The 27,763-nt window shown below is 39.2% G+C and overlaps 1 protein-coding gene across 2 annotated transcripts in view; it reads right to left on the bottom strand.

Moving 5' to 3' along the window:
- The window catches only part of Exoc4 (exocyst complex component 4), a 724,890-nt gene that overhangs the window by 119,487 nt on the left and 577,640 nt on the right, over nucleotides 1-27,763 (bottom strand). For both annotated transcript variants that reach the window (XM_011241262.1, NM_009148.4), the window contains exon 13: nucleotides 15,363-15,518. In XM_011241262.1, coding sequence (XP_011239564.1) covers nucleotides 15,363-15,518 — 156 coding nt within the window. The remainder of the gene's footprint in view (nucleotides 1-15,362; nucleotides 15,519-27,763) is intronic.

The raw sequence follows: 27,763 nt of genomic DNA, 5'->3' as shown, positions 1-27,763 counted from the left end.
CAGGATTCATCCATTTTGAAGGATGTAGCAGTACTTTAATATTTTCATATTTGCAAATAAGAATATACTACCTGATATATCAATTCTAGTCAGCATGTGAATTTACGTGGTTGGTTTCCCACTTTAAGTAGTTATTATGATGCTGCTAAAAACATTTGTGAACACAACTTTCTTTCTCTTTCTTGCCCCCCTTCTCTCTCTTCCCTCTCCCTCCCCTTCTCCTTCTGTCTCTTTGACAGACTCCTGCTATGTAGCTGAGGCTGGCCTACAACTCACAATTCTCTTGCATTTGCTTCCAGAGTGCTGAAATTGGAGATGTGTGTCCTGACCTTTCCTCCCTGCCTTAGCACAGCTGATTTACTCAGGCCTGTGTGTTGTTAGGCAAGCATTCATTCTGCAGCCCTAGTTTACTCTTAGTTGATCCAAGGGCGCAATAGGTTTCCCAGGGTCTGAACTAGCTTTAGGATTCTCCTGCCTCAGCCTCCAGAGTAGCTGGAATTATAAGCTTGTGTCTACATGTGCAGCTATGACATTATCTTGCATACATTTTGTGTAGATCTATCTTCACTTGTCTTGGTGCATATACCTAAAAGTAGACTTACTGGACTGCATGATAATATAACCTTGAAACTCTGAGGGACTGCTTAAGGGTTCAAAATCCTATGTCCTTGTCAATAATTGCTATTATCTGGACTTTAAAATTACAGTAATGGTGTTGTAGGAGCAGCAGTCTTAATTTGCATTTTCTTGATAACTAATGATCTTTCTGTGTGTTTGTTAATCATCTGGGTTACCTTCTTTAGAGAGATATCTATTCTGATTTGCTATTACAGAGATTTTACTTTTTAGCAAAAAATTTACAGCAAATTTTCCTTCATGCTAGCCCCATCCTATACTGTATCACAGGTTCAAAGCTACCTCAATAGCCATGAGCATAGTCAGTGCTCAGAGTCTGCTATCTATATGAAAAGCAATACTCTGCAGCAAAGAAATGGCAATTATTGGCAGAGATAGGCTTGGGATAATTTGTGATGATTAAAGATTAATAGGATCATGTCAGAAGAAAACAACATTCTTCTTGTCTTTATTTCAGATGATTTGACATCCCTCTCCTCCAAAGAGCAAAAGCAATAATGACTTTGCTTTAGCCATAAATAGGAAATGGTATTGAATTAGCTCCCCTGTCATGGTACAACTACAAATGGAAGAAATAATTAAATGGCTGATCAGATGTTGAACAAGAGGCAACACAAACTGTGATTCCTGAGAGAAGGCAAAGAAGGAAGTAGCCATCCCAGTTTATCCAACTGGTGACATTACCTAGATGAAAGTGCAAGCAAATGCGCGCGCGCACACACACACACACACACACACACACACACACACACACACACACACACATTTCTACTATATGTGAGTATCCATATAAACATCTCTTAATTAATAAGTATAGAATATATCATCAAAGTAGGGAGGCATATACATACACCCACTACAATAATAACTTGAAGAGTGATGCAGACAGAGGACATTCAGGGCCATTATGACAAGTATAGTAAATTAAAAGAACTGAGTTCATTTCAGAGTGTATCATCTGACCATAAGAGAACCACATTATGAATCAATAACAAAATGTATCTAGGCTATTTCTGCATATTTGAAATTTATGGACCATGCTTCTAAGTAGTCTCAGCTCACGAAGGAAATCATCAGGGAAAGAGAAAATACTTTGAAACAAATGATAAGGAAAATGCACTATGTCAACATTTGTGGGGCACAGCTAAAGCAGAACTTACAGAGAGGAATCTAAAACTGTAAATGCTCACACCAGAAAAGGAAGGAGGAGGAGAAGGGGGAGGAGGGAAAGGAGGAGGAGAAGGAGGAGGAGGAGGAGGAGGAGGAGGAGGAGGAGGAGGAGGAGGAGAAGGACAGGGTCAGTGATGCCAGCTTTTACCCTTAGGTGCTTACAGTGCCATCCATACAAAGAGTAACGTAACCCAAAGTTAACTGAAAGCAACAGTTAGAGAATGAAAAATCTAATCAGTAAAGTTAATGAAACAACAAAAAGGTTCTTTGTAAAAATGGATAAAACAACAACAACAAAACCTCAGTGCTCCATGAATTGATAAAAATGGAGCTTGGTGATTAATTACCACAGTGCAATCACACCCACTGCCTATGCATTTAAATAAAGTATTACTGGAACACAGCTACTCTCCTTATCTGTGTGTTGTGCACTATGGTTGTATCCATACTACAGCAGAGTAAAGCAGATGAGAATGAAACTACATGGCTTACAAAGCCAAAAATGCCAAGTATCTCTGCCATTCTAGGAAGAGATGGACAGCTTTCGCCCTAAATAAACTGATGAGTAAAAAAGTCAGGGGGCACATACTACTAATATCAGAAATTAAATGGGGGGATATTACTACAGATCCTACAGACATTAGAGGGATACATGGGAATATTTAAACCTGTCCAAAGACTTTGACTACAGTATCTTAGATCAAAGAAATGAATAAATTCCTTGAGATGTTTAATTTACGAAAGGGATTCAGAAATAATAGGATCTATAAATATACACATATGCATGCATAGTGAAGAGACCAAAATAACAACTAAAGGTTCTCAAAAGGGAAAAAGAACAGATGGCTTCATTATAGAATCTTATCAAGCATTAAAAAAAATAATACTAGTTTTATGCAAACTCTTACAGCAAATAAAAACAGGCAAGATGTTGACAAGAAAGTGAAGTAATGAGGGCTCTGGGCAATTTCATATAATATTAAATATGTACTGATCCCATGATCCAGCCACTCTTCTCCCATGTGATTATCCAAAAGAATAAAGGCACATGAAGAGAAAAAGATTTTTATAAGAATTAATGAGCAACATAGCATCATTAACAGAAATTTTAAGGGACTAAGACTGGATACAATCAAATACTTGCTAATAGAAGTCTGTGGGAAAAAACCCTCTAGTCTACTAATACAACAGAATACAAGTCAACCATAAATATAAAGTACTAATGAGAAAGACTGTTACTACTCTAGAGGCAGAGAAACCTGAGAGAATGAAGCAGAATGATAAATGAGGCAGACTAAAGTGACATGCAGTCGCCAATTTTATTCATAGCCTCAGACAATTATACTCTGAGGGATAAGAAAAGTCACATGAGTCAAGTTCTCATGAGTTAAAGCAGTATACAGTCCCAAGGACAAACCACACATGGCAAGAACATGTTTCCCCCATAGCAGGCACAACTGAGTAACAACAGCAAGCAAGCAAGCATTAATGAGTAATCTGAAGTAAACTCCTATCTGCTCTACCTGGGAGGAGCATGGAAACACTTTCCAAGAACAATTCCATGTTTTTAAGAAACTGAGGTCAAAGCTGTCTTGTTTACTGGGAGTGTTCTCATAAGCTTTCAGAACTCTCCTCATATAACTCCATAACTGGACTGTGTTCTGACAAACAACGACATGGAAGAAGCTAGTAAGAGGAGTGAAACAGAAGACAAATAAGAGAGTGCTCACTATGAGTCTATTAATATGAAATTCTAGAAATGAATCTAATTAGGCAAAACTAATCTATGGTGAAAGTATCAGAACTGTGGATGCTTCCAGTGTGGAAAGGGGCAAAGAACCTTTCTTGGAGTAATGAATGAGTTTACATACTCGTTGGAGTATAGGTTGTGTGTATGTGTGTGTGTGTGTGTGTGTGAGAGAGAGAGAGAGAGAGAGAGAGAGAGAGAGAGAATTTGTCAAAGCTCATCAAAGTGAACACTAAGATTAGATGTATTTCACTGTACATATTTCAGTAAAAACATAAATGAGAAGACAGTCCTGGTAATAACATAATGAACTGAAAAGAATGCATGCCTACAGTGCAGTGTGTGAGTGAGAAAGAAAGAGGATGGGAAAAGAAAGGAAGGGCAGAAGAGAACATGTTCTTCACAGAAGAATCTTGGTGATGTTTCACACAGAAGTTATTGATGGCTGTCGAAACTATTGGTGAATGTTTGTTAGGAAAGAGGAAAACCTAGAGCCTTAGGGTCTCATATAATTCATATGATTAATAACCGCTGGAAATAAGAGCTACTTTCCAAAGGTGAGACCTGCTAGTCATCACCTTAACCAAACGCTGTCACACAGCACAGCTGGGCTTCAGGCGCGGCAACACAGTGGGAAGCTTAAATGAGTTGTTCAGCAAAGCAACTGTTAGAAAACTAGGCCCTCCGGCCTGGACCCTCACCCAAGGAATCCACTGAAAGTAAACAGGAGCTGGTAACATTGTGGCAGGTTAATGGAAACTAAATGGGTGATTCTTGACTGGATCATAGATTTACAATAATAGAGGTGACAGTTTTTGGAGGGTGAGTAGGGAAGTATAACTACAGACCAATGGTTCTCAAACTGTGGGTTGTGGTCTCTATGGGGGTTATATGACGCCAATTCACAGGGGTTGCCTAAGAGCATCAGAAAACTCAGATATTTAGATTATGATTTATAACAGTAGCAAAATTACAATTATGACGAAACAACAAAAATAGTTTTTTGGTTGACAGTCACTTCCATGAAGAAGGGTATTAAAGGGCCTCTGTATTAGAAAGGTGGAGAACCACTGATATAGACTATATGTATGAATGAATAACGACCATTCAAACATGATCCTGTCCTAACCCCAGAGATTAGGACTATGCTACTTCCAATGGAAGGTTTTAGTTTTTGTTTTTTGTTTTTGTAAGCATAACATAAAAAAGAGTGGAAAGAAGGGATATGCATTGAAAAAATGATCCTAAGAGACTATAAGTCTGTAGGGAGAATTCCTTGATGAATGATTGCTGTGGGGGGTCCAGCCCACTGCGGATAGTGCACTTCTGGGCAGGTGGTCCTGGGAGGTGTAAGAAAGCCTGCTGAGCAAGCCTGGCTGATTTCACTAGCAAGCAGTGAAGTTCATCCATGGCTTCCGCTTTAGTTCCTGCCCTGACTTTCCTCAGTGATGGACTTAATCTCATGGTATAAGATAAAACCGAGTCTTTCATCCAAATTGCCTTTGGTCATGGTGTTAGCCAACAAACAAGCAAACAAAACCAAGCCAAGAAAGCAAAGCAGGACAAAGACGTTTACAGACGAGAGTAAGAAGGCTGAAGAGGAGGAGATGACTCTGGATTATGTGCTACACCAAGTCTAACTCCATGGTCCTCAGAGAAGGACCTTTCCCGGCTGTGCTCTGGGAGAGAGACGTGTTTCTAGAAGGTTTTTCCATTGATCTTTGGTTTAGTTGTCAAAGAGCAACAACAACAAGAACAAAGCTGAAGACCAAGGGGGGACTTAAGAGGCAGACACAGAAGGCAATTGCTGTGGCTTTCCAAAGTGTTTCTTCCACCTCGCCCTAAAGAGCTCCTGGGTGCAGCAGTCTCACACTCCCTGGAAGAATTCCTTGCAGAGATCTACATTTCTAACCAGAGTGTCGAACTTTTGGAAATGAAGGTTTTATACTAGGTACAATCAGTATATATGATGAGAAGTGAATGTCCTAAGTTAAAAATCTCAATTATTACTAGCATAAACAGGATTCTCATACACAGTTTCTACCCTTCTCCTTTTAGACCAAGAGATAAAACAACTCCCCACCCCCATGATGCTGTCATGGTAATTGTGGGAAATGCTTTGACAGGTTCAATCCATAATGACACGCATGCATATTTTCTTCCCTCAGGTTTTCTTTTCGCCCTTGTACAAACATGCTAGGATGGTTTATGTGTTGTGTTCTTATTAGATGAGTACAGAGAAACTACTGTACACAGCTGAGATTTTTCCAGAGGAAAAAAGGCCCAGGTTACTAAGCTCTGGGGTAAAGGCAGCCTGGCCACCATGTGGTCTCACTATCCTGAGGACACCAGCATCTTTTATGGAATGAGTTGGCAGCAAAATACTAAGTTCAAAGAGTTGGTTTCTAATTAGAGGCTGAGATCTTAATCACAGGTCAAGGTAGGTAACTTTTTGATAAGTTCAAGTGTATTATTATAGAAGATACATTAGGTTAAAAAATACCTTATTCCTATTTGACTCAGCCTTGTAGAATTTCTATGCAAGGAATTCTGTAAAAGTTCTCTGTAATTAGTTTTATTTTAAGCTGCTATTTTGGGTCCCCAGCAGTGCAGCTTTTGTTCTTTGGCCTATATTACTAACAATATATACAATAAAGAGTTACTTTTAAATTTTCTGGTTACTTTTCAATTTTTCTTTTTGTCACAGGGTCTTACTATGTAACCCTGGCTGGCCAGGAATAGGCTATGCAGATAATGCTGACCTTAAACCCATGGCAGCCCTCTACATCCAAGTGCTGGGACTACAAAAGTGGGCCACCTGGCCAAATTTCCCATTGAAAAATGTCCAAGTGCGGTAGAGATGGCTATGTCAGCAGCTCTCAGTACTGCATCCTGGACGATCCCTCCACTTCCTACTCTTCAGAGCGAGCAATGGATGAAGACAGAAATCTGGGTCTGTGTAGCCAGTTTCATGTGTGTCACTCAGCCAACAATGCAAAAGCAATGATCACAATAAGGACTGAAACCTACTCCAGGTAGGCTCTGGTTTTTGTAAAAGTGTTGAACTGGTGATTTCAATGGAATATAGGAACCATCAAAGAACCAACCAATTTTTTAAAATGAGGTATCTTTATAAAGAAGATCCTCTGATGCATAAAATAAAGTGGTGAATCTTTACAAATAAAATGTGCTGTGCATGTAAACACATTGAAGCTAGAGCCCTAAGCAGTACCAAAGAGTAGTAAGTTGTGCTCAACATTTGACAAAACAGCCACGATACATGAGGTTACTTTCTTCTGTAAGGTGCACTCTATTATAAACTACACATGGAAAACATAAACAATACTGAATTAGACTTTCTATGGTCTTTTGTAAATTTTTGAAAAAAACTTTTTTATATATTGAAGAGATTAAGCACATTTATTATCTCATAATTGAGAGATAATTAAGAGCTCTATAATCTATGCTTGTAGCAAAAGTTCCCACAGCACAGTAGAGTATTATCAAGAATAGCTCCATACTGCACATCAGCACCCTGTTGCCTTCATTTGAGTATCTGATACCTAGCACTTTTAAGTGTGTGCATTTATTTTTTCTTCTTCTTTTAAGACAGAGGTTCATGTGTCTCTTGTTAACCTCAAACTTACTCTGTAGCCAACTTTCCTGCCTCTACCTCGTGAGTGATGAAATCACAAGTGTGCACCACCAAGCTCAGTTGTTCTGTGCATGCTATCAACTGAGCTATACCCCAGGCCCTTTAACTGTCCTCCCTCATGCCCCCTGCTCCTCTCTGGTGTGCTAGTTTAAATGAATAAATACATATACCCATAACCACTGGGGAAAAGCCCCAAACACCCAGGCTACATGTTGTCAGTACATATGTTGGCTGACTCATGAATGGAAGGATTGGAGGACAGGGAAGAGTAGAACAGGACCACAGGCTCAGCTCAGGCCTAACTCCATGTTGTCTATATTTGGTTTTGGTACCAAGTGTCAGGATACATGGTTCCATCCTTTGGTAGACTTATAACTTTCATGAAGATGGACTCATGTCCCAGTAAGCAAACATCTAACTGTGAACAGTATATTACTTTAATGCACTGGCTCAACTTACAACACACATGTAATTAATACTAGTGCATTCATGAGGTCTGTCATCTCGGAACAAGAATGATTTTAAACATTCTTTTCTAAGCCAAGCACTCCAATTGAGCCTGGTCTCGGTGTTTCCCTCCTGGATGGGAACCACGACACACAAGCAGTGGACTCCGTCTTGCTTCTTTAGTTACAGAGTCACATGTCACATGGGTTTTCTGCCAGGAGATATTGTATCTCACTCACTCATACTGATAATATCAGTCTCCAAACAACAACATGCTGTAAGCTTCAGAACTTTGTCAGAACAGAATTAAAATAATCAATAATCACTTATTATGAGTTGAGCATAATGTGCCATGGCTTTCAACTAGAAGAAATGAGTACAGGCTTACACACAGATACTGATGCAGCAGGGCATACCCTCCTCTGAGGGTTACACTGTATTGACAGTTGTGATTTTTCCCCTCTGGTTGTCATTGATTGAAGCAAGGATCACTAAGGGTCCAGTACTCTGAGCAGCATTCATAGTAGAGGGAGAGAAAGGATGAGAGAGGTGGAGAAAGACTGTGGCTGAGTGAGACCACAGAGACCACAGTGCTACCATAAAACTTGGAGGAAAGTGAAGATGAAGGAAGATGAGGATGCAAATGTCAGAGAGAGGGTATTTGTGGAGAATCAGTAAACAGGCAGTAAATAGTAGCAGGGATTAAGGGTGTATGGGGAAAATATTTAAGCAGGTGAAAATTTTAACGTAAAGTTATAGTTACTATCATACTGTACACTTGTCTCACTCCTCCTCAGCTTCAATTCTGTGTTCCAGAAAAACTCACATACAATGGTTTCAACATTAATTTTTCAGTTCTTCGGTGATTATATTTGTTACTAAACAACCTGTTCCAACTGCTAATGGTGTATTGACCTTAACATTAGAAAAGTTGGCCTGGTTGGGTCCCAGTTACATCTTCCTCCCTCCCTCCTGTCTTTGAGTTTTGTTTTTTGTGGATTTACATCATTGTTCCTTTGACAACACCACTCGCCACACTAGAAAGAATCTGCACACTGCTCACACTGGTAATATCTGCTCACCTCTGTCACGCCCTGAGTGTCTGCTTATTCCTGGGACAATTAGAGGCCATGCCAAGGGGAAAAGCTGGGAATGACCAACAAGGAGGGTGGAAGAATATGGCAGGCTGACAGCCTAGGGACTAGTAGTGAAAGACAAGTAGGGGCAAACAGGCTAGCGGTCCTTTATCACCTGGCAGGGAAATTCAGCTTGCTGCAGGCTCCCTGCTCAGTCCTCGCCTGGCTCCCCTGCTCAGCCTCCAGTGCAGGCATCCTCCCCCCAACCATGACCAAGACAGACTATCTCAGAAGGGCAGCTTTTTAAATCTGTTATAAGACTTCAAATGAGAGAAAAAGAAATAGTGTTAAATTCACACCTAAATGGAAACTATTAAAGATCTTCACCTGAAATTAGATAAACATACACTATATAAAATAATTAGTGCTTTAAAAATGAGATTAATGAGATTATGATTCTCAACAATAGTCTAGAAAAGCTAGCATTTTAGAACCTATATGGGAAATTTTATTTTATTTTTTTACTTATTGCCAGTTTTTTTGCTAACAGGAGTTTTGATATAAGAAAAAAAGCTCTGAATTCATCAAACACTGATGTTTGTAGCTGAATTTCTGGCTAATGGCCTGTCTCTTTTGTTTAATTTTGAGACTTAAATCCGAGTCTCACCCTGACTTATTTGACTGTGTCCCTATCTATCCATGACCTTCATCTTGTTTAATTGAGGGATTAAAAAAAAATTAGCAAAGCATTTTCTACTCTTGCACTTACTTAATATATTCATGAGTCTGATTCATCTTTTCTTTCCTAATTGCATTTTAAAAGTCATATTAAGCATCTAGAGATAGGGAGATAAGTGTCTGCATTCTGCAGAACGTTTGTTAGACTAGCTGAAGTCCTTCCCCACTGTATCACAGCTTTGCTCCTTCAGATTTATTAGAGGTCTCCACAGCAGCTGCAGTTCAGGAGACCTTTCAAAAGCTGTTGCTTACAGTATGCAACTTCTTGGAAGCTTGTTAATGCTCTACTTGATTCCTATTGTCTCTCTATATGAATATACTTCTAGCTTTGCTTCTTTTGTCATTGTCTACCCTGAGCCTTGTGAAGAAACCCATTAGGGCTAAGAAAGAACTGAAGAAAAACCAAAACAAAAGGGAACAAAGCAGACTAGTTAATGGCAGCCAGGGCTGAGGCCTCGAACCCAGGCCTGTGAACTTCCAGAGGAAAAGCACTTTCCCAGTTGGTGGCATTCCCCAGCTTATATTGTGTGCTACCTATTTGAAGATGAGCTGACTTTTCATTCATTAACAGTTATTAAGGCTGTACTGTGTGGTTTGAGGATTCCACAGAAGGAAGACAAAAAGTGCTAACCAACTCTCTGTTTTTGTTCTGTCTCTTTAAATTAAACAATAGTACAGACCTCAATCTGAATAAAAACTTAGAAATCATTATAGTCAACCACTGAGCACTGAAATAATATTTTCCTGCTATTTAATCACCGTGCCTCCAAAATTCATAGCACAATTAAAGAAATAAAATCTGACAGTGAATGACCCAGTCATCTGATCCCGCAGAAGACGTGGAAGGTTAGCATCGAGACAACTAAGTCACTAAAAGGACAAAAGCGATGGCTCTCCTTAAGGCTGTCTTTCCTACTCAGAACTACACTATCCTCTACCTCAAGTGTAAGCAATTAATTGGTTTTTTTTTTTACATTTTATCTTCTTTGCATCTTCCTTCTCTTACCAACAATGGTCATTTCTATTTTCATTGCTTTGAACAAATTATTAAGAGGAAAATATAAGACACAGCTTAAAAAAAAGTACTGGATTTAACACACCATTCCTTCCAGACATATCTGGGTACATACTGTTTAAAAACTTGCTATTGAAGTAAAGAGAACCCATAAAATGTAATATATTAAATAAGACACAATAATAAAAAAATAGAGTCAAATGGCATCATGATACATATCTGTGATATTTGCAAAAAAAAGCTCTATTAGTTGAGATTATGATAATCGATGAAAATGAGAGAATAAATAAAAAGTCCCAAAATGTACATTCTTGAACCAATTTTAGCCTGGATGAGCACAGTGTGGTGGCTCTGGGAGACAGTCTATCTATCTAGTCTACCCAGCTCTGTCACTTAATGGCTGTGTTAGGAAGAAGGCTCTTTCTCAGTGTCCTCATTGGTTGAGTGGGATGATAACACTTGGAGACTCATGATGTTGTCATACACTGCCAGGCACTGGCAATCCTTACCGTTTTCATTATATTATTGGTCTAGAGAAGGACTGTATATAATCTATTATCAGCCTGCTATAATTCAAGACTAATCTGTTTGACCTTTATCCCTTGAGGACTCAGAGCCTGGTCTGCCACCCTAAAGCGTTCACAGCTGGCTCTAGAGGGAATGACTCTTGTTCTGTAAAACACAAGGGCATAAACGAAAGGAGCAGCAGGTCTTGGGATCTGCTTCTGCTCACTGCTGATCTCCCCAACTCCTAGACCATCTCTTTTACTTCCTTCAACACTCTCCTCCTCCTGTTAATTACACCCACCCAAAAGCAGACTCTTAATCAGTGGATAGATAGCTATTATCTCAAAGGATGTATACACACACACACACACACACACACACACACACACACACCATGACAGGCGCAAAGACAATGGGCTTGAGAGCCTGCTTTTAGCTCTTTGGGAACAAAAGGGTTCTATTAAAGCCCTAGCTTGACCTAGTTTTTTTTTCCTCCATCTATTCAATGCTGAACTGGGAAATAATACATCTTTTTTTTTTTTTTTTTCAGTTAAAACACAAGAAGAGAAAAAGGCCTCATTTAATAATGAAGAGAGCATAGCTTTTACTCAATGCAAAGGACACTGGATTCTATATTCATCTGTTCACCAAATAGTCTTCTGAGCTTTAAAAACTAATTATAGGAGGAGAGTAACTTTGCAGTCTTTTTGGCTCATACAGTGCTATATGGTACTCAATGTGCTAAATCCGGCCCTCTGTCAACTCTGGTTTGCTGGAGTATCAGTGAAAGGTCTCTCTTCTACTTACATGGTTTCAACATCTAATCTAGAAAAAGAATGGGACGGGTTAAAAGGAAAGAACTAGTTACAGAGTGAATTCCAGGACAGCCAGGGCTACACAGAGAAACCCTGTCTCAAAAGACAAAAACAAACCCAAAAAAAAAAAAAAAAAAAAGAATAATAATAAAATAAAGAACTAGTTACATCTAAGTAAAACACACCTGAAAGTGATTTCTCTCATAATGGGGTTAATACAATTTGCTTGTCAAACTGCTCACATGCAAAACCATGGACAAGTCTTTCAGGCATAAAATCCAATAAAACAAAGCAGACACTATGACCAAATTTATGGAAAACTAAACTATGATGCAGAATGGGCTCCTTTTAATGGTAGATCTTTGGAGTATACTAGAGAATTTGATATTTGATCTAATTATATGGGTGTATATACTTCACTAGGGCAAAAGTGAGGAAACATTTGTATAATTTGATTTTCCTTCAAGTTTAATATGAGGACTAGTCTGATTGAATGATCAAAACAAGAGTAAAGAAAGCTAGATCCGTAATTCTAGCTGTTCTAAATCCAAGGTAGTGCCAGAGAGGGTGTGTGTGTGTGTGTGTGGGGTGGGGGGGGGGGCTCCTTTCCTGGAGCAGCATTCTCTCTTCTGGAATAGAACAGTTTCCTTTTACACTGAGCTTCAGCAGGTAGAAGGAGTCCAGCTGATTAACAATCTTCTTGCAAGCACATATTACAATGAAGTTCTTATGTAAAAATAAGCTGAGAAACAATCGGAAGACAGTTGCTCATTTGAAGTAACCTAAAATATAGGTGCAGAAGAAGTTATCGTCTAGAAATTGCTTGTAATTCAACTACTGAGGCTGATAACACAGCTAAGTGATATGCGTAGTAAGGAGGAATGTGCTTACTCAGGCCACTTGAGACTGTGATAAAATGATGATTTGACAGTAATTCTGTGAAAGAACTCCTTGGGGCTTGCTTTCTGTATTAAGGTCAGTTGAGTATATCTACTTAAGCTCTAATCAATCCTTCAATCATTCACTCTCTCTTGTGGTGGGAGATATGAGGATATTATGCATTGCTAAAGTCATGAGAACATAATTTCAGTTGAGGAAGGCTTAGGTTATAGGAGAATAAAATTAAAAATTAATATTTTTAAAGATGCCGAAGAACCACTGCATCAAAGTTTCCAAGGAACATTCCTCTGTGACTTTTGTGTAAGCACATGTTCTTACACAAATGCCCTATCCATAAAATAAACAATAAACTGTACTTATTATTATAGACAATCTCTTCCATGAGAGACAGCACTGAATGAGTAAACGGGCAACCTGTCAAGTGGGAGAAGAACTGTTTATCTATGACAAAGGAGTGACAGTCTGGTACACTCCTACAGATCACTAGGAAACCCACCCTGAGACACACACACACACACACACACACACACACACACACACAATTAAAATTTAGCAACAGATTTGAAAAAAAGCATAAAGACCAATAAATATATTAAAATGCACAAGAAATTGCTCAGCATCATCTGAGGGAAATGCATACTAAGTGCCATCAATTTACATACAGGAACAGCTGATTGACAGATGGAAGATATTCAGCCTTCAATGTCACACAGGCCAACAGGAACTTCAGGCTTACTTTCTTTTTATATTTTTTAAAGATATTTTAAGTTATGTGTATGTGTGTATTCTGTGTGTGGCTATATGTGGATGTAGCTGCCTGCAGAAGCCAGAAGAAGATGTCAAACCCTCTGGAACTGGAGTTACAGGCAGTGGGTACTAGGAACAAAGCTTAGGTGCTCTGCAAGATCAAGATTCTGTTCTTAACGGTTGGGCCATCGTTTACAGCTCCTTAGGAATACTTTAGAAAACTGATAAAGTGAACAACTGAAATTTGCACACACTATTACCCAGAAATTTAAGTCCTAACATAAGCCAAATAGACATGTACAAATACCTCACCCAACACTTAGTGTCCTACAACTTTTTAATTATAACTATGTAAGAGCTAAGATCAAGAAAAATTTATCTACTTTCAGAGAAAATAAGTCATGTAGGATGTGAACACAGTCAACTTTATGAATAGTGAATACTTAATATTTGTATGAGTTACTTTCTGTGATTAAAAAAATACCATGACCAAAAGCTATCCGTAGAAGGAACAGTTTATTTTTGTGCTAGAGGGAGAATCTAGAGGGAAGGGCAGTAGGATACCATATGAAGCAGGGAAGTGAAAGTGGGGCAGGGCTGTGAGCTCTTAAAGCCTGCTCCCAGCTGCACCTTCCTTCTAAACCTCCCCCAAACAAGGCCACCAACTGGGGACCACATATTCAAATACTTGAGTACCTGGGGCACATTCTCATTCTAAGCACCACATTAGCTAGAGTTTCAATCTACATTCTGTCAGAGATGAGCCTATTGTTTGATCTTAAGTTGAAAGTGAAGACAATGGCCATTTTCTTAAAAACTATTTATTCTTATTTTTGGCCTTCCTTCCTTTTTCTCTTCTCTTCTCTTCTCTTCTCTTCTCTTCTCTTCTCTTCTCTTCTCTTCTCTTCTCTTCTCTTCTCTTCTCTTCTCTTCTCTCCTCTCCTCTCCTCTCCCTCTCCTTTCTCTCTCTTTCTTTCTTTCTTTCTTTCTTTCTTTCTTTCTTTCTTTCTTTCTTTCTTTCTTTCTTTCTTTCTTTCTTTCTTTCTTTCCCCTTTTTCCTCCTCTCTCTTTTTCCTTTTTGACTCTGGGTCATCCGGTTAGACAAGCATGGAACTCACTATGCACTAAAAGGTAAAGAATTCCTGACCTCTTCCTCTATCTTCTGAGTGCTGGATTTCATTCATGTTTCACTAACCCAGCTCTTGGTCTTTGCTTTTTTAAAGTGCTCTTATTTTATTGTACCATCTATTTCTTCACTTGAATAAACAAAAGATAGTAAGAATGAACCTAATTTTAATGTGATAAAATAGATTTTTTTATTGGTCTAAAGTAACACAAGTGAAAATAGTTTACTGTTACAAGCCAAATGTAAAAAGGGCACCTTCATCAGATTCCATGGCTTAAATAAATATGCTGTACAAAGCCAAATGCTGAGTGATAAAGTTAATGGAGAGACCTTACTTTTTTCAAAACAAGCAGGAAACAGTGGGACAATAGAGTCTGTGTGAATGAACGTGGAAGTTATAGACCATGCTTGGAGTGCTGTGACACAGACATACTCTGAGCAGGCCTTTATCTTACTATAGGTTTGTCAAGAGCGGAGTCAGTACAGCTTTGCTGAATGAATGAATGAATGAATGAACAAATGATTGTATTGTACTGGTATAATCTGAGTCATCCTACCCCAACTTGTCAATGCTTCAGATTGGATTCACAAGCCTTTCTTGGTTACCTTTGAGCCCTAGGCACACTTGGATGGGAAAGGAGGTGGGCGTGCGTGTGTTGGACTTTTCAAGTACAAGTATTGTCCTTTGATCTTTAGATTCAACATTTCATTTGGAAAAGGCTTTGTTGAATATATGGGGTTTTCCTCCCTCTGTCTAACAAAGATTAGAAAGTAGTCATTTACCTTATGAAGTCTTCTTCCTCCTCCCTCTTAGGCCTTAGCTGTTTGGGCTGAGCCATGTTAGTCCAGTTTGGCAGCGATTTCAAGAGTCTGCTGATATCATCATCCTTTGCCCAAGAAGCACTGATGACAAGTTTCTCTTCTGACTGGACAATGCCCCTGAAAACGACCACAAAGAAATGGACATGTTAGCATCTCATACAGTGAGTGGCTTCATCTTTTGCTGCATAAAAAGATATTATGCCCATCTCTCGTAACACAGTGCACGACCTTCATCAGAGTAGCAATGTGTATTCATAGGTCACATGGCTGAAACGCTACCTCTGATTTTATTCTCAGTTCCAACTTGTTGAACACATAAGCTGATTAGGTTATCACAATATTATCATTATACCATAAGCTTATAATATTGATTGTCCATCTTATAACTGTTAATAGCTTATAGTGAACACAAATGTGTAGAAGTTTGGATTGAACTTTTCAAGAAATGTTCAAATAGCAAAAAGTAGAACAATAATATTTTTAAAATACTATTTGAATGACACAAGAGTGGTAGCTAAAAGGTGCCATAAATGTTACTATAGACTGTCCTCTGACCTCTTTAGTTTGTGCTACCATTAGTTCTATTTGAAGATTGCTTTTGTATGATGGACATTCCTCTATTCAAAGCTAACCACGATCATAAAGAAAGCTTGTGTCCCAAATGTCAGGCAGGGAAAACCTTTGATTACAGCAAACTCCTCTGGGCTTTGGCTAGGGACCTGGAGTTGGCAGGCTTCTAGTCCTTTAATAGGGCCCAAGGGTTCACTAGTAATGCTGCCCTTGCCAGGATGTACCTGAAAAGTCACCTTAAATGTTCAATTTCAACTTAATTAAAAAGCCCATTTTTCTACTCAACATTTCTGCCACCATAGCTGATTTTAAGGGTCTAAAAATTCTCATCAGCAGTATTTCCTGACAGAAGTGACATTTACTTATGGACTGTTAATGAACTGGCCCTTCTTCTGATGACCAAGTCTCCAGTCTCTGGAGGCTTCTCATATCACAGACAAGGATATATTCATGTGCTAAGAATTACACCATACATTTTCAAATAAATATAAATGGTACCTATAAGAAAAGTGCCTTGACTCAACAGATAGTTCACTATGCGTAGACAAGAAAAGATGAAGCCTACAAATCTTCACTCATTGTAGCCTGAACACAGGTACCATGGTTTCATATTGCAACAATATTGCCCTGGTTCTTTTTTAAAAAGCTAGAATAGGAGAACTATGGGTGAAAGAATTTTTCTAGCTTGCTTTAAGCAAGTATTGCCTGAGAGAAACTGTTCTGAGATATAAACTGAGGGCAGCAGGGTCTTCCTCCCTGTTCTTTCACACGACTGTCATGCGTGACCCTTACGCGTGCTGCTTCTTTTTTCCTTGCATTCTTCTACAGTCTGACTTTTATAATCTTATACTTGCAAATCTTATAGTAATGATACCACCTCGGACTTATAACATTCCATCGTAGACAAGCCCTCAATATTCTCTGACAATCTGAAAATGTGTCTCTGTTCAGCTCCGTCTCCCGACTTACCTTAGTGGCCACTTAAAACATTTATCTTGTAGATCTTCATTGACAGAGCACATAGAGCACATACTACACACTTAAAAATGATCTCTTCAGCAGGTATATCCAAATGTATAATATATAATATTTGAATATTATTCAAATTCATCTCTATTTGTTTCTAGTTATCCCTCCACTCAGTCTCCTGAGAATCCTACATTATTCCTGCCTTTTCTTTTTGTATTTTACATCTTTCCACAGTACATTTGCCTAGTTTCTGTTAGTTTTCTAAATAATGCATACACAATTTTCTTCCCTGACCCAGAATTACTATCTTCTAAAGCTCTACTGTGTTCTTTAAAAACATTCCAGCAAATGACGGCCCCGAGAGTCCGAGTTTCCTGGTTGCACTCATGAATGGAACCATCCCTTGTATAACTTATGTACAGAAGACATCTCCACCTTTTGTTGCAGATGCTGGTGTCATCGCTTCCTTTTTTTGCCTCTCCCTGTGTTCTGACAACTTCCGGGTCCCTTCAGCGTCAGTCTTTACTTGTTTTTGTGGTTTTAATTACTTCTTGTTTTTGTTTTTGTTTTTTAAGACAGGGTTTCTCTGTGTAGTCCTGGCTGTCCTGGAACTCACTCTGTAGACCAGGCTGGCCTCGAACTCAGAAATCTGCCTGCCTCTGCCTCTCAAGTGCTGGGATTAAAGGCGTGTGCCATCATGCCTGGCTAATTACTTCTTCATTCAGGGAATATGGAGAATTATCTTCTTTTTGAGTTTGATTACCAATTAGAAATACTTTTAAAGCTAAAGAAAACTCTCTCCCATTTTATATATGTTAGGAGCAGGAAAATGGCTCCCTATATCTACTCTTTTTCTTTTTACATCATGTCCTCCTGGTTCTACTCTTGTCGCCCAAACCCACTTGGGAGCCCACTTGGACGGCTCTTCTCCTGTGCCCACACCTTACAAGCTGAGGCCCATTGGCCTGTGCATTTCACACTTGGGTAATCTGGTCTCCTGACTGATGACTTCTCCACTCACATCTCTAGGGGAGCATCAGTTCTCACTCTTGTTTTAATGTTTGAAAGGATAACTAGAGAGCTCTTAGTGGACACTTTCACCAGCATTTCAAAGTAAAATGAATCAAAAGGAATTCAGTCATTTCCCTTTCTCTCTTTCCCCTTAGCCACCTGGCATCCCTGATTCTAGCCATCCTATAATTCAATTGTGAATATAGCCTTCTTAATCACCAACAGTGACCACATCCTGTCAATTCTGTCTCTTTAAGATCTTCTGAATAGTCATTTCCTTTCCAGATTCACTGCCATTAATTGGCATTTAAGCTAATCATTTCTCGTGTGGACTTGGCAGTGACTTGGTACCTGGGCTTCTTGCCTGGAGTTCTGAGACCATCAGTTGGGCTTATAATGCCAGAAAAGTCATCTCTGTAAACTAAGATACACTGAGGAAAGAATCCTTCCCTCAGAACTCTTTAATGGCTCCTGTGTTTACAGAACAGAACCAGAGAGCACTATGTGAACACCTACCTGTTCAGCACTGGCTCTTTTGTCCCTATTTGGTCATGATTCCAGGTCATTTTCCTATGGACGTTAGCTGCATATTTTATCCAGAAGGACAGTTCTAACATTTTAAAGTGGATATTAGGCTTCAAACCTAATACATGGCTGAGGTACACATTTAATACACCAAGGCAGACACTGGTTCCCAAGTTCTCCCTGCATCCCTCAGTCCTTGTTACAGGGTCCTCCCGGCTGGCACGCCCACCTCTACCCTAACCTTCTCTAGCCCAGCATTCTGTGCTGTCCTTCCTTCCCTATATAATCCAGTCCCTTCGTTTACTGGCTCTCTTTGTATCTTTGGGCCTCCTGGCTGCTTCACCCTGATTCCCTGCTCTTACCTTCTCTCCCCGGTCTCTGCTCACAAGGCACAGCTCAGTCTGGTCATGTCTACTCTGGACTCTCCAGATGTCCCCATGGCTGCATCTGGCTATGCTCTCCCACGTATCTATAATAAACTTTCTCCTCCACTATACCTAGAAGCAGTCATGTTCTTTACTCCCTTTTTGTTTCTTTCTTTCCGCTCAGTGGAATATATTGTTTTTCCTCTTTTCTTGCTTCCACATCCTCCCTGTATGTTTTTACTCATCAAAGGTTACTTTAGTTCCTTCCTTGCTATTTATGGTGTGTGTTTGTGTGTGTATGCCCAACTCTTCCTATGATAGAGATTTTCAGCCTTTACTAGACACTAGAATCATTTAGGTGATCTCTTAAACAAAACAAAACAAATAAAAAGCTAGATGCACAGGCCACACTTAAGACTACACAAATCAGAACCTGGGTCAAGAAGTAGCATGAAGTATGTAATATGTAAATTTCTCAGTTGATCTAAACTGTATGCCAGGGAATAAAGATCTCTTCTCACTGCTGTTTTGTTTTGTTTTACCTACCCTCCCTTCCTCCCTCTCTCCCTCTATATCTCCTTCCATATCTCCCTCCCTTTGTATCTCCCTCTCTTTGTCTTTCTTTCTCTCTCTCTCCCTTTCCCCCTCTCTTCCTTCCTTCCTTTCTTTCTTTTCTTTCTTTCTTTTTCTTTCTTTCCTTCCTTCCTTCCTTCCTTTTTCCTTCCTTCCTTCCTCCCTCCCTTCATATCTCCCTCCCTTTGTCTGTCTCTTTCTGTCTTTCTTTCTTCCCCCTTTTTTCTTTTCTTTGTTTCTTTTCTTTCTTTGTTTCTTTCTTTCCCTCCCTCCCTCCCTCCCTCCCTCCCTCATTTTCTTTCTTCTTTTAAACAAATGAGGAGCACGAACTGGATAGGTGCTCTGAGCACAGTTAAACTTCTTATCAGTTTTGTTCTTAGTACTTCGTGTGACACCTCGTATCTGGAAGGTATGTAGAAACTGAACAGGAACTAAACATAAGCCTTCTCGCACTAATCTATATTACCCACTAATCAGAGGTCACTTCAGTGGGCATCCTTTCCCGGACTTACCAACTCAGACCAGTTTGTATTTGGCCGAACCACAGAATTACTCTATGCCTCTCTAAATTCGTTACAGATCACAATTCCTGAATAACAAACACTCTTTTTTCCCTCTAAAAACTCAACTGAGGAAAAGTCCTCATACAGTTAACAAGTGAAGCAAGGATCAATTGTTGACAAGCCTGGCCCTGCGCGCCTCTCCTCCTAGGTGGTCTTTTGTGTGGAAAGTTTCCTCAAGATCTTGCTTTCCATGTGAGCAGTTTGTTGACTATGACAGCACACAGTGAAAAGTTACAAAGGGACAACCTTTGCTTAGAAGGCTTGCCTAGCAGGTAGTTAGCATTTCATTCTCTACAATGAGGTCGGCAGAGTATGGCCTGTGGATCCCACCTGCTCATCAGTTTGACTTTTTATGTCCTAGAAGCCATCTAAACTTAGCCGCTTTTAAATGGTTTCTAAAAAATTAAAGAACAATATTTTGTAATGTGGGCAAATTATATAAAGTAAATGTCAATGTCATACACAGAAGGAACCTCGGCTGAAGGGGTTAGAGCCCCGTTACAGGTCAATGATGCTTTGCATAGTTAGAAAGGTAAAGAGAAAAAAAAAAAAAAAAAAGAAGAGAAAAAAAGAAAAGAAAAAAGAAAGCTCAAACCAAACTCATTTTTCCACTTCTTAAATTCTGAGTCAAAGCTAGCCTGTCCCAGGGTTCAGAAAAGTGATTGAATCCAGACTTGTGAGATAGTATTATACATTTTGGAGGGGTATGACTACAATATTCTATTTTACTTCATGGAACAAAAGAAACCTTATCTAAGGTGTTCACTGTGTTAAAGGTACCCAGACTATTTACTTAGGCCCCTTAAAAACACTACTATGCTTAAAAAGTTCAATATAATATTATTACCTGATTTTATTTTATTAAGAAATAGAACTGGTAGTTAATCAAACTGTTAATATACACTGCTCTCAATAGATAGTATATTAATTTATAGTGAAATAAAGATAAAGACAAAAATCGATTCTTAATACACTAACCTGAAATACTGACTTCCTGTAGGATATAATTACCCTAAAGGAAAATTTTCATTCAAAGGCAGTCTTTAATTTTCCATTTTGTAATGAAACAGATCAAGTAGGTTATACAATTCCAGGGCATATCTAAATACCTTCAAAAAAGGACCCCAACATCCCCAATATTAATTTTGTAAGAGTATGGGGTTAATCATTCCAGCCAGAAACATAATCTACCAATTAATTCACAGCTCAATGGGCAACAGACTGAGCCATCTGTTTAACTATTTGTACCCTTCCCGGAGGGAAGAGGAAAATAGGCGCGCCTCTTAAAACAGGTGATGGGTTGCCACGAGAAGAGTCTACCCTCAAGACATGGCTGAGTGGATTTCATTCAGAAAACATCTGCTGATGTCAACTGGCTTCCTCACTGGAACAGTTGGGAAGTGCAAGTGTGTACAGTCCCTAGACACAGCTGGGTGCTGAGGCTTTCCTTAGGTAAACAACCAGGGGCAGGTGGGGCTAATTGGATTCAACTGTTCTGTGACAGCTAGGGCAGGGTGCTTACTTTCCCAGACTCAATCTCTCAGATACTTCAAAAGCTGGAAGCCAAGTTAGACAATGAACCAAGGACAAAGCTGGATCAGAGAGAGCCGCCGTGAATCCAGTTTATAGGCTAGGAATGATTGAGTGTGCATCACACCAAACTAGAGTGCAATACCCAACAAACAAGTAATAATGATAGTGAGGGAGGCAGAAGACAGCCAAGCAAAAACAGCTCTAAAATACTGGCGTTTGATAGGTTCTGGGAGAGCAGAAGTCACTATCAGCAGGTGAACACACACTGCTGAGCCCACCATGCTCCAGTGGATAGCTCCAAATGTATGGTAACACAAGCCTGGTTAAACTCAGTGGGCCACCAAACATAACCAACAGACATGGATGTGAGCAAGGGCTTTTGGGGAGTGAGTGTTGGGGAGCAGATAGGGATGGGAGAAGTTGGAGGTTGAGTGTACATTACATATCTCATATCAAAGAATAAATACACGTAAGTGAAAGCAAGGGAGGAAACTGAAGAAAAGTAGATGGACAAGAGAAAGATGAAAAGGAGGAAGATAATAATAATAATAGTAATAATATGGACCACAATTCTTTGGAAAAGACAGAAATCCATGTGGGCCTTTATAGGAGAGTGTGTCTCAGTTAAGGTTACTATTGCTGTGATGGAACACCATGGCCAAAAGCAACTTGGAGAGAAAAGGGTTTATTTCACTTACAGTTTCATAGAATAGTCAATTATCCAAAGGCGTGAGGGCAGGAACCTGAGACGGGAGATGATGCAGAAGCCATGAAAAGCCTGCTTTCTTATAGAACCCAGGGTCACTGTCTAAAGGATGGCCCCACCCACAATTGTCTGGACCCTCCCCCATCACTCACGGATTAAGAAAATGCCTACAGGTTATCTTATGTGGAAGCATTTTCTCAATTGATGCTCCCTCATCTCTGATAACTCTAGCTTATGTCAAGTTGACATAAAACTAGCCCGCACAGGGTGTACACTTCTTCCCAAGAGACAGCATTGCATACAGGCCATGGAAACAGATCTGAGTGTCTGCAGAGGTAGTAACTCTTGGAGATAATTTAATAACAATCTTCAAATAGGCAAGTTTGCATGATACTGTTCATAACTGACATTTTAAGAAAAAGAATTACATTGTATCATAGGCAGCAGGGCAAAAATTAATGTGAAATGTGCCTCAACTGTCAATGTTCAGATTTTTCCTTTGGTAAACAAATTTAAGTACATTTTATGTTTGAATATCCTTAATATGTTTATAGAAAAACAGACTAGGTAGCCCTTTTTAGACTTTCCATGTCTTCTTATTGCACTTCGGTAAAATCCAAACCTCTGGTTTAAGATCCTTTATCAATCCTGGTTATACATTAAAATACCTGGAAAACTTTTAAGGATATCTATTAGGCTCAGTCAGAAGCTGGGCCCAGAATAGGCTCTAGAGTACTCACAGCATTGTACTGTGCAGCCAGAGAAGCCTGTAGGAGGAACTGAGCCAAGCAGGCCCAGTTGCAATGCTGGCACATGTACCACTGATATTTCCTCCCCAGCCAACCGAGATTCTGCCAGGATGGCTAGAGACCACTGATGCTGGAACAGGTGATGCAGCGAGCCAATGAGAAAGAGACAGCACCACATCTGGCTACTTGAGATACCAGTGAGATGCTAGAAGCAGGGTATAAAGGTTTGCCCAGTTTCTGTAATAAATGAGTCTGTTTTGCTGCTTGCCTGACTCTGTGTCATTGACTCTGTGCCTTTGTATCCCCACCCCAAGGGTCTTGGTCCAGGTCATAGCCAAAGAAGCTCAGAACCCCTGCTCCCCACTCTGTTTCTCTATACTGGCTCTGTCTCTGCCTGGCATGTTCTTTCCACATCTCCCTCCCATCCTTCTCAATGGAGTCCAAGCATCACATCCCCACTAAGGTCTTTTTCAAAATCAGATCCTTCTATTAACAAAATCCACTTTCCTACTTTGTTACATGATCATTATCTGTCTCCTGCTTTAGAATAAAAAGCCTTGATTGCCTAACAGATTAATTTCTTGAAGTTTAGCCCTCAGTAAACCCCTGCATATACAATTTTTATATTCTCGATTGACAAACTATAATTGTAAACACTCATAGAGTACTAAGTGATACTATGATTCATGAATATAGCATGAAACAAACTAACATATCCCCCATCAAGGGCACATCATTTTTCTGAGGAGAACATTTGAGGCTTAGTCTTTATATTTACTAGATTCCCCACAAAGTGCAATACACTGCAACAAGGGTAGGGGAAGCCGTATGTTTCATCTAATGGAAGCTTTGTACCCTTTACCATTATTACTCTAACATCTCCAACAACCACCTGGCAACCACCATTCCACTCTCTTCTCGTAGACGCGAGGAAATGTCTCTGCGTCTGGCTTACTGTACTTAAGTATAGTATTTGTCTATTCCATCTATGTTGTCATAAATGGCAAATTTCTGTTGAAAACGCTAAATAGAAACCCCTTATGGATATGCAGCACACTTTCTTTTCTACTCATCTATTGGTGGACACTTGGATTGATTCCATGGCTTGGCTATGTAAACAGTGTTTTAGTGAACAAGGGACTGCAGACATCTTTTTGACATACTAACTTTAACTAGGAAGTAAACACACAGAAGTGGGATTGCTAGATACAGTTTTATTTGTAGTTTTTGATTAGCCCCATTTTGATTTTTCCACAAGACAACACAAGTTATACTTTCAGCAACAGGATATAGATGACCTCTTCTTTCTATACACAAACTAGCAGCTAAATTCTGTCTTTTTGCAAACAGCCTTAATAATCACTGTGTGATGTTCCAATATTTTTAAATTTTCACTTATTAAATAATTAGTGATTCTAACAAGATCTGTTGGCTATTTATACATCTTTTGAAAAATTTTGATTCAGCCCTCTTAGTAGTTTTTATTTTGTTTTGTTGTAAGTGGTATAGGATTTGAGTCTAGGGTCTTTAACAAGCTAAATATACACTCAAATTATACCCTCACACTCTTTACCTACTGTTAATATGATCTGTTATTTAGTTATTTTTGTTTTTTAACAAAATAAAATATGGAGTTAAGTTTCCTACACGGTTTTCTACCAACTAGTAATAAAATGTATGACTTGGAAATATTTTCTCCCAAGTGTAGGTTGGCTCCTCATTCCTTTATTTCAGTGTGCAGAGCTTTCTGTAAATGTATTCCCATTTGTCTATTTTTTTTTTTTTGCTTTCATTTCTCCTATTTTGGAGTAGGAAAATCTAAAATATAATCTAAAAAACTTCTTTGGTATAGCTACACCATGGAATTGTAGCACGTACTCTTTGTAGTTCTGTGTCTCACGTGAAGGATTTAACCACCTACACGTCACTCTTGTATATGGTGTGAGATACCGAGCCTTCTCTGCTATGTACACTTTCCCCTACACCACTGCTGAAGGTAGATGTATCCTCCCAATATGAATTCTTGGCACTTCTGTCAAAACTCAATGAACTGTGTATGCATGAGTGCATTTCTGGGCTCTCAATTCTATTCTTCTGGTCAATGAGTCTGTTTTTATGTCAGAACTGTGGTGTTTTAATTACTAGCACTTTGTAGCTTAGATTGAAATCAGGTAGAGCAATGTTTCCAGTTTTGTTCTTTTAGCTCATGACTGTCTTGGTTATTTTTGGTTTTACTTTTGTGATTCCACATGAATTTGAGGTTTAAAAAATATTTCTACAAAAATATATAGTAAGGTCTGGGACATATATATATACACACACACACATACAAAAATACATAGTAGTATTCACATACGGCTGTATATACCTCTAAGCCCAAGATAGGGGGACTGAAATAGGTAGATTCCAGGAACTTGCTGGCTAGCCAGGCAAGCCAAAATGGTGAGCTTCAGGTTCAATGAGAGACCCTGTCTCTGGGCAATAGATGGAGAATACAGATGAAGACAAGGACATCATATTCCACATTTATGAGTATTGCTGCATGAATTAACACACTAATTTACATATAGCAAACAATACAACGGGCACGCATATGTGCGAACACACACCAACACTTGGATTTTGAAAGGCACTGCACTGAGTCTGTACGTTCCCTTGAGTAGTATGGCCATCTTGTCGTTTTCACAAAATGAATCCTTTCTGCCAACATGGGTTATTACACCAGTCACTTGTGCCTTCTTCTCCCATTCACAGTATCACATTTGTTCTGTTGAGTTCGTAGGTTTTTCATCTCCTTGGTTACATTTATTCCTAAGTGTTCTTTGTAGTCTTTGAAAAAGGACTGTCCTCCCCCTTACTTTCATTATGTTCATTCTGAGCATACGGAAGCGTGACTGACTTCTGTTCTCTGCAGTCTTACTGGATTCTCTTAGTGGGCCTAGTAGTTTGTATTGGCAGGCTCTTCGGGTTCCATTGTCTGTCAGTGTTACTGACCATGTCATTAGTAAAATGCAACAATTTTACTTATTCCTATTCTTTCATTTGCTTATTTGCCCAACTTCTCCTCCTGCCCAGATCTTTGAGGGAAGGATTTTAATTTTCACCACTGTGTATAGTGTTAACTGTGGATTGACTGTATGTGGCTTTAACTGCGTTAGGATGTATTCCCTCCGCAGCACTGTTGTTGTATTTTCAAAAAGAAAGGACCTGAATTTTGTCAAACATTTTCTTTGCATCTAATGAGATGGTCACATGGCTTTTGTCCCCGACTCTGTTAATGTGATGTATCACATTTGTTGATTTGTGGATGCTGACTGATAAGGCTTTGCATCCCAGGAGTAAATCCCACTCGATCATGGGGAATGATCCTTTTAATGTGCTGCTGAATATGATTTGCTAGTACTTTGTTGAGAAATCTTGTATCTGTTTTTTTTAACAAGGTTGGCCTGTAGTTTTCTTATCATATGATGTCCTTGCCTAGCTTTGGTACTAGGGCCTCAGTAACTGCTGAATAAATAAAGTAACTGATTTAATGATGGAATGATATATTTGCAGTATAAACACCAGAGATACAACAGAAAGCATAAAAATATCTTTCCTGTGACATCAGCAAATATCAACAAGGCTACTAATGAATGTAGCAATAAGCAAATGTGCTAACACAGTAGTTATCACAGTATAGGCACTGTTCTAAGTTCTTTACACACATGCTAAACCTTTTTTTTCTTGTGTGTGCATGTAGGTATGTGTGTGAGTGTGGTATGATATGTGTATGTATGTATGTGTGTGAATATAGTATATGTATATACAAGTGTGAGTGTGAATGTGTGTATATGTATGATATATGTGTGTGATGTGTCTGTGGTATATATATATGTATATATATGGTGTGTATGCTTGTGTGTATGTATTATACACACATATATATGTGTATGTTTTGTATGCATGTGAATGCATGTCTGTGTGTGGTCTGTGTATGCATTTATGTGTTAGTGTAGTTTATGTCTGTGGTATGTATGACTGCAGTATGCATGTATGAGTATGATATGCTTGTATGTATACATGTGGTATATGTATGTATTATGTATGTATGTATGTATGTATGTATGAGTATGGTGTGTGTGTGTGTGTAGTATTTAGTGTGATGTATGATTAGTTTTGCTTGTGAGGGTGCATGCCCATGTGTGCACTATCACTTTCTACCAAATTCCTTAGAGACAAGGTTTCTTATTGAACCTGGGCCTAGGCCATTAGCAAGACCTAGAGGTCTTCCTGTCTGTGCTCCTGTCTTCCCAGTACTGGGGTTACAGATGTATGTGTGGTCATGTCTGACTTTTTACTTGGGTTTTAGGTCTTCATGAAAGTCTTTATTCTAGGACATCAAACATTTCTGCTCACCAAATTATCTCTCCAGCCACATTCATTATTAACACAACAATTCTGTATGGTCGATGGATTTGGTAGATGAAACACCTAGGCATGGACATTCGAGGACCTGCCCTGGGTCAGCTGACTGTTAGGACAGATCTAAGCTAGGCCTGCTGTTGGTCTTCTGGAGACTGTAGAACAGTGTAGTTCCTCTAAGCCACCTGAAGCATGTCTAGGCTTCCCATTACTTTTTAAATTCCATTGCTTCTTATTTGGACTTAAGAGTCAGTCAGAGTTAGCTTCTAATGCATGCACTACAGCTTCTACGTTCTGTGCCCTTCGCCATGTTATTAACCTTTCTGAACCTCTGTTTTTTCATGGGTAAGGTAAGGAGAATCCAATTTAATAGAATCGTTGTGAGTGACTAGAT

The sequence above is a fragment of the Mus musculus genome, chromosome 6 (genome assembly GCF_000001635.26).
Source record: "Mus musculus strain C57BL/6J chromosome 6, GRCm38.p6 C57BL/6J".
Lineage (NCBI taxonomy): Eukaryota > Metazoa > Chordata > Mammalia > Rodentia > Muridae > Mus > Mus musculus.
The sequence above is the reverse complement of the archived record's forward strand: the minus strand, read 5'-3'. Positions and strand labels throughout refer to the sequence as shown.